Below are 14,370 nucleotides of genomic sequence, written 5' to 3' on the forward strand. Positions count from 1 at the left end.
CCCATGCGAGCACAGGGAGAACATGCGAACTCCACGCAGAAAGGTTCCCCCATTGATGTTCTGTTTCAGGTTCCCCAGCTGGGACTTGAAAAAGGAGCCTTGTTGTGAGGCAAGAGCGCTAACCACTGCGCCACCGTGCAGCCAAGTTTTTCCCATCATTAGGGGCCCTTTTCCCAGGACCCGCTTAACAGGTGCCTGTGACTAAGGCTATAGTGGTCAGTGTTTGGTGCGCTGCTCACTCACATTATCTGCGCCTTTACATTATGGTAAGATAAAAAAAAAAAACGTTATTAAATGTTAAAGCGTTATTAAAATGCGTTCTTAAAGTCAGCAAATACTATTTACAACTTTTTGCCACTTGACTCAAATACTTACCTGGAAAATGTGATTTCAAACTAGATGGACTCTTGACGTTTAACTTGAGGATGAAGCGAGTGCAACTCAGTAGTGGATAAACAAGTCCTTATGACAGTGTGCATTCATTATTTATTGTGAAACACACTACACAATAAGTTTGAATCCACACTAGGAACTACAGTGTTAGGTCATAACATATTCCTGCTTTTAGTAACACACAGTTGTTATAGTTGCATCATCGTATACAGTTCTTACAGTTATAAGTGTGCATTTTCTTTTCCCACTGAGTTATTCTATAAATTAGATAATTATGCACCTTCACATGGAAAAACAAATACTTTTACATAAACACATAATGGATTTGATTTTAAAGTGTTAAAACATCTAATATGTCTTTATCTGCCTTATATAATGATGGACATGAGCATGTGAGGAAACTTTACATAGAATCTTTTAAATAATTCAGTGATAAAAGGAGGAATAAAAGTCAAGAGTGGATGAGAAAAGAAAAGAAATTTGAGGAAAGGATTTCAAATCATCTAGTTTTCAGAGGTGAGTGAAAATACAACCACAGAGTGATTGCAAGTGGAAATTAGAAGAAGGAAGGGAGGATTCAGGTAGGAGTAAAGAATGAGGCATCGTTTGAATAAAGTGCAAGGGGTGTTCGTTGTGTGCACTCTAGCATGCTACTTCAGCGGCCTTTGAGGTGTTCTGGTTTAGAGTGGAGACACTTTCCATGGAGACATCAGTGTTTGTGCGCCCACGCTTCTCCTCCGTGCTTTGAGAGTGCACCCGACCCCGCTGCAGCTCGTTGGTATGTGAGCGGCTGCGGGGCGCTTCAAAAGACACGGAGCTGGTGCTGGACGTAGTTCTTGAGCGCAGTCTGGTCATGCTGGCACTGGACACTGTAAACAAAACAGAGGCAGCTTTTTACCATGAAGTCAGATTGCAATGAGTTGTTAATTCAAAAACTCTCTTTTTGTTTTGTTGAGTGAGCCTTTTTTTTTCAAGTAAATTCAAACAAAAACAAAACTGAAAAGTGGGCCAATAAATAAAAAATAACTAAAATACAACCGTTAAATCACCTTTCCAGTCAGATTCTATTGGAATAAGGAAATGTATTCCACAAGGTTCTTCTCTTGGGCCACTACTATTTTATATTTTTTACTAATGACCTGTCAAAGTACAAAATGTAGCATCCATCTTTAAGCTGATGATACAATTGTCTACTGTTCCAAACCAAGCATCTCGGACATTAATAACTCTTTGCAGCAGGATTTTGATTCCATACAACGATGACTTATCTATAAGCTCATTCTGAATATTAGTAAATCATACCACATTCTCTTTCAGACACACAATTAATAAATCTTACTTTTTGGATTTCTCTCCCTGAGTGTCTTTTAAATGACCCAGTGTCTGGTTAAAACTGAATTTATCTTTCAAACTCACATTCATTCCATCTCTAACAAGTTAATCCATGTCTAAAACCTTTTTACCAACCAGTGAATTGCTTCAATTTTCACATAAGGAAAAGATTAGTTTCTCAATTATTACCTCCTGTTTTAGATTTTGCCAAATGTCTTTATTTTAATTTAACTTCTGCTTGTTTTATCTGCACCAACTTATGTTGTTTTGTTCTTTGCTGCCCTTATGACTCACCACTGCTCGTTAGGAGAATGTGATGGTGAGGGGTTGGCTCTCTCTGTCAAATATAAGACAAGGCTAACTGGCAACAATATATTTTTAAATGTATACTTTAACCTTCCATTTTCCTTCACATAGTACTTCCTATAGATCACAACATAACTTACGGCATCTTGACCAAATGTATTCTTTTTTATTCCTAGATATAAAAAGCATTGGGGGAAAAGCTTTCTGTGTTAAGACACCTAGCAATAGGAACATCTTCCTCTCTCTTTACACTCTATCTTAAAGCTCTCATCATTTAAGAAAGCTCTCTTAACTCATTTTAATTGTAACATAATTTAATTTTTTTATTTTAAATTTGGACAACCCAATGTATATGTTACTTTTCTTGTATACTTTGAATCATATTTATTTTGTGCAATGTCATTCAAGGCATTGGTGAATACGGAGAGCGGGTGTGTTTGTGTGTGAGAATATGCCTGTGTGTGAGGGCGCTCAAGTGCTATTGCGAGCTAAATTGTATTATTTGTTTGCTCTGTCCTTTTTTTGTCCTTTTCAACAGTTTATTGTTTTTCATTTACTCTTGTAACCGTTCGATACTAAGGACCCTCTTGAAAAAGTGATGTTGCACCTAAAGGGGCTTATTCTCATGTTTTATTGATTAAGTTAAATAAAATATCTAAAAATTTTATATACACAGAAGTTTAAGATTCACAAAAGTTTGAGATTATAAACAGACTCACAGTATCCCAGGCCTTGGATGAAATATTTGAGGGCTTCAGTCACTTTAGCAGGCTGTGAGGGAATAGTAAAAAGTGTATTCAATTTAATTTAAAATATATATTATTGTGAGATTTGAGTTGTCTGTCATACCTGATCCACTTGAGGAAGACCTCCACAATCCGCCATCTACAAGAGAACATGACAATAGTGAGGGATTGCTTGGATAAAGTGATAAGTCAATTAAAGAGTGAATGCCCAAAAGACTTTCGGTCAGCAAAACATAATTATAAAAGCATCAAATGTACAGTATGTGACATCCTGCAGTACTTTTGCATCCATTAAACATGCAAATACCTTAAGCAGTGTGGTCTTGTTGGGGTTAAGTTTAGAGTTGCAGTCAACCACAGCTTCCACAGCTGGAGAGTTGTCTCCCACAACCAGGAGAGTGGAGCACCTACAGCAGAAACCAGCAGACAGGTACGTTCAGATGAAGCATTTTTAGAAGAGATCTGCGCAAGCCTGTGAGAATCACATGACTCACTTTAGGGTCCTGACATTGATGTTTCCTCCAGAAACCGGCCTCTGCACATCCAAAGTGGTCCGGTTGTTGTAGGAGCGGAAGAACTGACTCACGTTGGACTGGTTCATGGTTGCTGTGATGTAGTGGCGATATGTAGCCACAAGGTCATAATTTTTCTGGATCTCTTCCTGTTATCAGAACACAGATTTTATACATGCTGCATATCTCCTTAAAAGTATAAGAAAATAAAACGTAAAATAGCCTTATTTTTGTTTTTTTACATTACCTGTCCAAACAAGTGTGCAATGAGTTTGTCTGGGAGAGTTTGGGTCCAATCTGTAATCTATAACATACACAGCGTCACCGGGTTGATGGATGATTCTCTTTTCCTCATACTCCTCATATTTTGTAATGTGAAGAAAATATAAACTGCACAAAAATTATGTTGATTAACTATGACAGAAACTTTTGGTTTTTAATTTTCTCATTTACAAAAGTCACTGCTGAACATCTTCACGGCAAGCATGTGAAACACCCTCAACTATGTCAATCCATTTCTGTCACCAGCTTAAGCAAGCTAAATTCCAAAGTTTAAGCCAGATGTTGATTAATTCATTGATTGGAATATAATAATAAAGCATGGTCTGGACAGGGAAAATTTCTCAGGCATAGTTCCCACCTTGTTTGCAACAGAATCCATCAGGCCCTCAGCATTGGGGTTGACATTAATCAGAACCAGCCCGTCCACTAAATCAGGGTGATTCAACTGTATGGGCAGAAAACAAAAAAAGTCAAAGTCTCTAGATAAAGGCATGTCAAGATTTTTTTAATAAATTTGATTATTTTAATGCTTTTATCTTTACAATTTAAATGGAATTGTGAGGGGAAAGATTTAAACTCACAGCAAATCTGGCCAGGATGTATGCTCCTGCTCCAACTCCCAGGCCAATCACACTACGCAACCTGCAATACACCACCACAGACTAAGTAACTCAAGTGTGACTAGAAGAAAAGCTTGACTCAAAGGTTTACATGCTAGTTTATATATAAAACAAACTTAACTCTTAAATTTGACTCACCCAAAATTTTTGAGGACAGCAGGTAATGCTTCAGAGAGCTGGTCCACGGTGGGGTAGGTATACCTGATGGGCCAGAGTTTAGTAACTCTTTTTTACAGAACAAAAAAAAGACATGAGTGATGGAGTGATAAAAAATGAGGGATAACTCACAATGTAGGCAGAGATTTGGCTGCTTCTTGTTGTCCTGGAGCCTCAACATGACAAACAGGCAAATGTTTGACAATCTCCTGCATGTCTTCATGGTTGAAAAGAGTCTCAAAACACGATTTATCTACAAGACACAACAAATACATTCATTTAGTTTTTGTTGATGATAGAGAACATACAGAAAGAAACATCTCAATCTGGCAGATTTTGTCAGCATATGAAGGGAGTTTACAATAAACCATGAGTAGGCATTTGAGTTAAAAAAAAGGTCCTTACTGTCATTCGTTTGTGATATATAATATATTATCAGAACAATGTCATTTATTAATTTAAAATAACAGAAAGTACATTTTGTGTTTCGCTTAAATTGTCTGTGCTGGATGAATTTGACAGGACATGATGTCTCTTTCTGGACCCTGCATCTGTGACTTACGGTTCAGTCCAACATCGTGAAAGGTCAGGATGACGGGGCGGTTTGCCTTTGGAGTTCCTGTCATGATGCAGTGGAGATCTCCGTAAGGAGTCTCCACGTACTCTTCCTAAAATGTAAACACACAAAGTTTCTGCCACACTTCTCTACATTATCCTCATGCAGGCACAGAATGTAACAACAAACACAACTAAAACCAGAATAAAAAGTAAGCAAAACCTGAGGTTCATCTTTTCCCCCACATTTACAATGTTATTCAGTCTTAAATGTAAATTAAAGTCTTAGCCCACATAATACCATACATTTTTAGCCATACTCACAGTCGCATGAGGCTCAAAGACAGAGTCACAGTCATTCTCCTCCAGAACCATGGCTGTTATGTCGGATTTAATATGTGGATATTTGAAGCGCTGTATATCCTGGCAGACCAGCGAACACACTCCGCTTGAGAACAACAGTCCAGTTTTCAGTGTGTCAGGCTACACGTTTGAGCTGGTTTTTATATCTTCAGACGCTGATCTTTTTCTAAGCCTTAACTCCATCCTGGGTCAGGCCTGGCCAACTGGCCTTGTCTTCTTTAATCTGACCTCAGGCTGCTGCGTTCCCACGGAAACAACACAAGATTTTCTTTAAGAATTAATGACTGCTCTACAAAAAAAAATGAAATCCCGCAAAAGAAAATTATCTTAGATAAATGTATTTACAAAGTAAATATTTTGAGCATGTATTTTGTTGTTTTCATTTAATTTAATAAAGTTTTTTTTGTTTGACTTCTTTGAATATTATTCGAGTCTGTTAAATACAGTATCATCAATATACCTAACAAATAACAATCATGGATCAACGGAAAGTTCAACTTGCTAAAAATGTTGATGTATGATTTTTTTCCTGTGAGACATAAGTAGAATCACTACATGGCCTGCTGGGTAATGAGTGGGTCAGCTGTTTAATCCCCAAGGTCCATCTGTTCTAAGGTGTGCAGCTCCTTGCAGTTAACTGAACTTTCTCACTACATGCAGTTTATCTCAATAATATTTAGCGTACATACACAAGTCAAGTCAAATAAAATTTAAAAGGACTTATGATTAGCTGTTCTTACAAAGTCCTCTACTCAAAAGCTTAAAGAATTCCTTTTTTTATATCCTTTATCAGATAATTTTTTTTTCTTTTAAGTGTGATTACGTTTTATAATTTGTCTAGTAGCTTTTATATCATTTTATACCATGTTTTACGTCTTTGTTTAATTACTTTTTTAATGGATAGCATAAATCAAAATTTTGGTTACTCACTCTTACTGATCCAGATGATTCAATGGAAGTTTTAAATGGGTGTTAAACCCAATGTTCACTACTTCAGAAGAGTGTGATTATTTGCTCTCATTTATACATTAATTGTTTAGCTGTTTGGAAGACACTTTCTTTGACAAAGCCTTGAGCCTCAAAGCGAGGCAAAACCTTCTTATTCTTGAGATTCCATCGCTTAACTGCACAGATTCAAGAGACATTTTTTTGCACAGTAGGAGTGTTTATTCACTTGTCCTAAACACATCATATATCCTATTTTTGTGTCCATGAACATTGAGCAGATGTCCATCCATCCATCCATCCATCCATCCATCCATCCATCCATCCATCCATCCATCCATCCATCCATCCATCCATCCATCCATCCATCCATCCATCCATCCATCCATCCATCCATCCATCCATTCATCCATTCATCCATCCATCCCTCTTCCTCCGCTTATCCGGGACCGGGTCGCGGGGGGAGCAGTCTAAGCAAAGTCTTTGAAGCAAAGATGCTCCGACTTCCCTCGCCCCGGCCACTTCCTCCAGCTCCTCTGGGGGGACCACAGCTTCCTCCAGCTCCTCTAGGGGGTATCCGGACTAGATGCCCGAGCAATCTCAACTGGCTCCTTTCTATGTGGAGGAGAAGCGGTTCTACTCCGAGCACTCCGCGGGTGACCGAGCTTCTCACCCTACCTCTAAGTGAGAGCAGATGTGTGTTGTCAAAAACCTCCAGTATTGTCTTTTTTTGCCCAAACAGACACTGATGTATCTTGACCTTGAAGTCCATCTTAAATGTCTGAGGTTGTACTGGGCTCTTTGCCACATCCAGAAAGGTTGGCTGCAGTGCTGTGGGCCATGAATTTGTGCTGTTGTACTCACAAGGACAACAAGCTGCTTGGAGATGGACTTATGTCCTATGCCTTTGACACTTTTGTGTATGTTTTGTCTTACCCTCCCAAATCCCTTTCTGTGGTCCACAGTCAGTCCAATACACTCTTGTAACTAACAATACAGAGACCGATTTGCTGATTTCAAATTTAAAAACACAAATAATGCTATTCAAAGGACACACTTTAGATTAACATGCCCCAGTGGTCAGAGTACCATCTTGCTTTGCCAGGACTGTTTCATTAAATTCTTTTTAAATAATTCAGTCAAAAACAACAAATAATAGCTGATTTTTTTTTATTTCTAAAGTTGTTTTTTTGGTCAAATTCTAATTATTACTTTGGCATCGTGCTTTTTTTAATGAACAAGAGAGAGGGTACCATCATATTTGTTCGTATGTTTAAGTTGTAAAGAAAATCCTTGTTTACAGGACTGCTTTGGCCATTTGCAGTGGGATTGCAGTGACAATTCCTAATAAATATCAACACAATTGTAAAAATCCATTACAAAACCATACCCGCCTCTCTGACAGTTACGTTTTGCAGTTGTCTAAACGTGTTTGTGATACAGTTTTTGAATCAAAGCACACTCCAGACTGTGAAAAAGGCAACTTTTGAATTCTTTATTCCTCATTCTTTCTGTCATGTGATTTCCACAAAAAGAAATGAAACACATCATCAAAATCAAGAATTTCTGACATCCAAATCTCCTCATAACTAAAAGATTTTATAATTAGTCAATGTTTTTCTAAAACACTACCAGATCTTGACTAAAAACACTCTGAGCTTAATCTTTTCTAAACTTGCAAAGATAGTGCTGACAAAAAACAGTGAGGTCACGTACAGCTGGCTGAGCGGAAACATGACAGACTGCACTGTGACCAACTTAAGGCCGAAATGATGCCACCACTGCTTGGACTATACACCAAGAGCAGTGTGTGCAGCAGACCTAATCCCTTTAGCTGTGCCTTAAGAGCAGCAGGCGGCAGATGGGTTTTATTCGGCTCCACGTCACTTCAAGGCCAATATAAGATCATATGAATCCTGACTTAGCGCTGGCCTGCAAACCTATTTTGCTAACAGCTATTGGCCCATTTTCCAGGGATCATGTCATGCAGGGGACAAGCTGATTCAGCTTTTTATCCAAGGATATCGTTAAAGTTTTACATTTATCAAGAACAAGTATCAATAAATGTTTTTTAGTTTTTGTTGATAAAGTTGTGTAAGAATTCTAGTCCACCACAGTTTGATTTTTTATGTTCAAAAAGTACCATACTTTCTGTAGATAATATATCCACGAAGAGTTAATTAGATCTTGGATCACAAAATCCTGTCTCCGTCTTACACGGCTTGAAGCTTCCATCAGTTGCTCAAATTTAAAACTAACCACGATGCAACTAAGCACTAAAGTTCAAGAGAAAAATGTTATTTTCTAGTGCAGTTTTGGGAGGGATATTGATAAACCTTGTAGAATTTTATGTCATGAATAGACGTATCTGTTTCTGTAGTGGTTTGTGAAGCCAATTTTACTTTTCTTTCTTCAAAAGCCACTAGATGGAGCTATTAAACAGACATGATGTGGACAGTCCAGCAGAAAGCTTTTGTCCAACTGTTTGGATCCTGCTTGATGCCACCAAATTTTGTCATTTTACTTTACAGGACATCTCTCACAATTTATGTCAGTGTTTTTGTAATATGCAAAAACTTAGAGGATGAAAAGTGAGAATGATTTTATCGGATTGTATGTAGGATCAATATGAATTGCCAGCCTGGCATTTTATTAAACTATTTGATAAATAATTTTAATTTGATTTTTAACCACAAATCACAATATTCAAAGTTACAGGAGAGAAATAATTTTTATCTGACAGAATAAGTCTTCAGATGAAAGTCCTGTCAAGCTCTGAATCTTCAAAACATTCTAAATATAAACCCAGCAGCAGCAGCTGCTGCTGCTTTCCATACACGCATGGACACCAGGGGGTTTGTTTTTTCCCCCTCTGGGTCACTTGTTTGTGCAGCGGCTTTACGACTGTGTTTTCATAGAAACATCGTAACCTAAAACAATAAATCTTTGGACCTTAGACTAATTCATTGTCTCTGGTTTGATTTTACAAATTAATATCAAAGGGGGGGTTTGTAATGCTATAGTTAATTTCCTAAGTTTATACTCATTGACATCATATAAATATTTGTGCTTTTCTTGAAATGAGCACTGATAAAATAAAATAAAGTACACCGTAAAATAGAACAAAGAATATATTCCAACTCAGTTAAAATAGAGAAATACTTTCTTGTATTTATCTGTTTGTATTATTACTTATTAATGTATGACAAAGGTTTAAATGTTTAATTCTACTGAATACACTTTGTAATTTATTTTTTTTAGTTATCCTTAATTGATTCACATTCAAGATCAATTTATTTCATTTGTGCAACTTTACTATTATTTTTGTAGATCTCCAAATACACACATTGGCCATCGAATGCAGGTTACTGGCAGCAAACATGGGTGGTAACATCTTTAATTCACTCAGTCACATTTACTTAATTAACTTTTTGTAAGTATTGTACTCCTTAGAGATTTTAATCACCATACTTTTTGTTTTTATCTCAGAAGGTTAAAGATAAATAAAAACAGTTATCTTACCCAGATACAACAGGCTGTAAACATTTAGTTTTTTTTTCTTTGTGAAAAATGTATTACATTTATTCTAGGGATCCACAATCATCTGTCTCTTTAGGGGTAGCCATGACAAACCACCCGCCTCAATCTAATCCTCTCCTCTGCATCCTCCTCATTCACTCCATCCACCCTCATGTCCTCCTTTATGACATCCATGAACTTCCTCTTTGGTCGTCCTCTAGGCTTCTTTCCAGGTAGCCCAAACCTCTGCATCCATTTCCAGCACAATCACTTTTATTTCAATGTGTCCAAACCATCTCAATCTGCTTCCCTGCAGTTTCCCCAAAATGTCTAGTACAAGCTGTCCCTCTGACGGACTCATTTCTGATCCTATACGTCTTCCTCAGTCCCAAAGAGAATTTCAACAACTTCAACTCAGCTGCCTTCAGCTCTGCCTTCCGTCTCTTTCTCAAAGCTTCTGTCTCTAAGCCAACAACATCTCCTCTCACCAATCACTCCTGAAATGTTCCTCTATCCATTCCAACCAGTTGGCAAGCGCCTATCTTCTACTTTCCTACTCTTTCTGTTATTCTGGACCACTGACCCTAAGTACTTAAAGTCCTCCACCTTCTTCTCCTCTCCTTGTAGCCTCACCAATCCACTCATTTACACACAGGTACTGCCTCGCTGTGGCTGACCTTTATTCATCTCCTTTTCAGAGCAAACCTCCACCTCTCTAGATGTTCCTCCACCTGCCCCATGCTTTCATAGCTAATCATAATGACATCTGCAAACATCATGCACCACAGAGATTCTTGTCTAACCTCATCTGTCAGTCTATCCATCTCCACAGCAATAAAGAAAGGTCGGTACAGTACATTTCATATAGTTTAGGACTGAAAATCCGTGCTTCCAACAAATGTTGTTTGCTAAACCATCAGTGATTAATGAAGGGGATAAAACAGCTTATATTTAACATTTAAATTAATCTTAATTGAAAAAAAAGATCAGAAGCGATACTTTAATTTTTTTACATAAAAAAGGTAGAAGTTTGAATGTTGGTGCTGATTTTTTCTGAGTTTTTTAAAATAACAGCATGTTGAATTAGTATGGAGCCTGTGACCTGACATGGGTAAAAGAAATCGACATATTTTGCAGAACTGCAATGGAAACACTTTTTTTTATTATTATTAAATGAGTAACGTGACCAACAACTCTGCACAGGTAGATAGTTGCATCCATTTTCTTAACCTGCTGGGGCCGCAAGAGTTGCCGGAGACAATCATCATTGAAGGAAGGAATGATGATCTCTCAACATCCTCTGTGTCTTCCGTGAATTGCAATAAGATAAACCCAGACAGAAATTTGAAGGCATCAGCTGTAAATCTAAGTATGGCTCACATCCGAGGTTTTGAATGACTTATCACATGAGTTGTTTTTCTTTTGTTTGTTCGCATAAATGATGTAATGGAAACAGTTGTCTACACATTTTGCATAAGTGAAACTTGGCAAACCTAACAAAGCAGTTGAGAAAATTAGCTTCCTGTTCCACAAAATCGGGGCTAGACAGAAAAGAGACTGCCCGACAAGTAACTATTTCTGGGTAATGCTAATAAGTCTGCTTTTAAGATTTTCTTCATTTTCAAATATTTCTTTGTTTTAACTAATTAATAATTTAAGGGAACAAGGGCGGCAATTTAGCTCAGGCGGTAGAGCAGGTCGAAAACAACTGAAGTGTTGGCGGATCAATTCCCGCTCTCCCCAGCCAGCTGTCGCCCCCCCAAGCATGGCTAGTCTGCGTCTCACTGCTCCCCCCAGGGAATGGGTCAAAATGCAGAGAAGAATGTCCCCATTGTGAGATAAATAAGGTACCAATCATTATTTAATTATTCCGAGGGGATGAAATACTATTGTGTGGGAACAAATTATTATTTCGTGGGAATGAAATCCTAATTATTTTTTTAGCCATGTCAGGTCATGGGCTCCGTAATTTAGAAGCATCTCAAATTTATTCTAGACAACACCAAAGAAACTGTGAACAAGGTAATGTCAGCGGACATATAAAAAGGTCATTTTTGTTAAAACAATTTAAATGTTTATTTTAGTATCTGAAAATATTAAATATGATTGTAGTACACAGTATTTAAATAAATATCATTTAATTATGTAAGTAATAATTTGGATTTTTTGCTTTTATTTAAGAAATACTGTCTTAAAGTGAAACTACTCTTACATGAGTGCAAAAATACACAGCAAAAGTTATTTTTGTCAATATTATCAGTATTACAATTTTAATTCTTTAAAAATGACTAACTGTGTTTGGGCTTGGAGTTGCTGCCTCATCCTTAACATTTTCTTGCTGTTACCGCAGCAATGTTTTGCTTTTCATCAAAGTCCGTGTGACCAGAAGCTCCTGAACCAGATTAGAGATATACTGGTTAAAATAGAAAGGACTCAGCACACAATGCTAAGAATAGCTTACCAGGCAGGATCTATGCAGCAAAATTTAACCAAGACTATGAAGACCATTTCCAAGAATCAACAGTGCTTGAATTAATTTAAAAGCCTTTGTGCATTTTACAAAAAACAAGCCTTTAACAATTAATGAACATTTCATTACTGGATTAGCTCCTAAACTCTTTGCAGGTCAACCTGTTGCTTTACTACGGTAACTAAAACTGCGACAAAAATCAAAGCAAAAAAAATGATGAACTGTTCTTTGCTCACATTTCCTAAAATTATTGCAACTACCTGGCTTCACAATACATGAGAGCAATAAAGATCAAACAGAGGAGAAGTACAACGTAGGGTTTAATAGAAAATCACAGTTCTATTTTGTTTATTTGAATCTTCCTTCAACTGCTTTAAATTGAATATTCTTTGTTTAGAAAGGAATCAGAAGACAATAGTAAACTTGGTTTCCTAAAGTTCAGTTACAGCAAAAGTAAATTCAAAAGTTAATGTTAATGAAAGAGCCACTAAAGTTATAAAAAGGGTCTGCACCAGAAATAATCCTTTCATTTTATAACATTTTGGGGAAACATGTTGGAAATTAAAGTTTTTTGACACCACAAAAAAAAAAGTCATGTTTATTGGAGGTAAGTGGTAATTGCTGTATTTTGACCTCGGTTTACAAAGAAAAATTTTAAAACATTAAACGGAAAGTTTTCTTCAATAAAATATAGCAAAATTCACTTTTAAAAGAAGACATGCAAACACTGAAAACTAAAGTTTGACAAAAGAATACTACGGTAATCTGACAAACACTGTCAAGTCCAAAGTGAAATTCGGTTCAAACTCCAGTTAAAGACATTCTCTGATGGAAATCTTGTTCTTTTTGTTTTTAACATGTTCTTGTAGCATTTTTCAGATGACAGAGGACAAATATTCAGAAAATTAATATTAAAACTGTATTTCTGAGTATTTCTTTATTCAAATCTTAGTGAAGCAGGAGCAGACGAAAGAATGCTGTTTGAATAAGATTGTATTTGTGACGTAGAAACTACAAGGGCAGGTCACAATTTTCCTGCTCTGCTCCATTCTGATGCGTTCATTTGCAGACAAATACATCCATGAATGTCTTTTCTCGTCTGAGCTGGCATCTGGCTCAAAACTGTTCGGCTGGATAGCTCCAATGTCGCTCGCTGTTTTTGTTGCACCAGTGGTGTTAGGTTGGGGATGTGAGGGGCTGTAAGCTAGTTGGAGAGACTGTAGACAAGGGGATGATGGGAATGAGGGAAAGGCTTATTTTATACTAACAGTCTCACCCTCAACTCAGAGGCGAATTCCTGATGAACTACTGCTGCTCTGCAGAAACTATGTCCTAGAAAACAACACAGGTTTTTTTTAATTTAGGCTAAAAATCATAATTAAAAGACCACTGGGAACGTTTTTATAATTGATCAAAAGGTGACAGGAGTGGGGACTTTAAATTTTTACATCTGTGGAAAGCCTGTTTGATTGTGTTAAAGTGTTAAAAGCTTTGACTAAATGTGTTAAAAATGTTTTGTTTTTAGTTTTTGTGAGTATTTTGCATCACTTATAAGAACTTTGCCTTCCATGTTAATGTTCCCACACCTTTTTTTAGTCACCAGACAAGTTTTTTTAACTCATGATAATTAATTTTCCCAGAACCTCTTAGTACTCTTTGTTCGTTGCGGAACTAGTGTTCATGTAACTGCTTTAAATATAAAAAATATTCATCTCAAAATGTTATACATAATGCAGTTTAATAATAATTAGTCGAAAACAAAAATATATGTTGCATTTTAAACGTGAGGGAATCAATGATTAAGAACACAAAGGTTTTCTTTGCTTATATTACGCAGTTAACAAATTTCTCCAAAAAGGTTTTTTTTTTAAACTTTAAAACAGATTTTTATATATTTATAAACCTTAATTTATAGAGCTAACAGTTCAGTTTGCTTTTTATAACAGAACTCCTCTTATAAACAGTTTGTCCCTTGCTGCCCCAGTCAGCATGATGACATCACCAATAAAACGTTCCTTCATTAGAGATAATTACCTGCATAAGGTGCAGCTGGTAAAGAAACTTTTATTTTATTTTACTATGAAGCATTTTGTTTCAAAGACATCAAAAATATAAAAACAAAAAAACTGCCCCGAAAGTGGTTCTGATTTGGGTTCAAAGGACAATGAAAA

At 36.7% G+C, this 14,370-nt stretch overlaps 1 protein-coding gene across 1 annotated transcript; it reads right to left on the reverse strand.

The window, feature by feature from the left end:
- Positions 1-468: 468 nt before the first annotated feature.
- Positions 469-5,428, reverse strand: LOC101156766 (protein NDRG1). Its single transcript, XM_004077673.4, has 12 exons — positions 5,227-5,428; positions 4,910-5,015; positions 4,480-4,600; positions 4,330-4,392; positions 4,153-4,213; positions 3,930-4,016; positions 3,537-3,593; positions 3,272-3,438; positions 3,085-3,184; positions 2,881-2,916; positions 2,751-2,802; positions 469-1,262 (listed from the first exon to the last, which is right to left on the reverse strand). The coding sequence occupies exons 1-12, from the start codon at positions 5,275-5,277 to the stop codon at positions 1,036-1,038; spliced, it is 1,128 nt and encodes a 375-aa protein (XP_004077721.1). The 5' UTR covers positions 5,278-5,428; the 3' UTR covers positions 469-1,035.
- Between the last annotated feature and the right edge of the window lie 8,942 nt (positions 5,429-14,370).

The sequence above is a fragment of the Oryzias latipes genome, chromosome 16 (assembly GCF_002234675.1).
Source record: "Oryzias latipes chromosome 16, ASM223467v1".
NCBI classification, from domain to species: Eukaryota; Metazoa; Chordata; class Actinopteri; order Beloniformes; family Adrianichthyidae; genus Oryzias; species Oryzias latipes.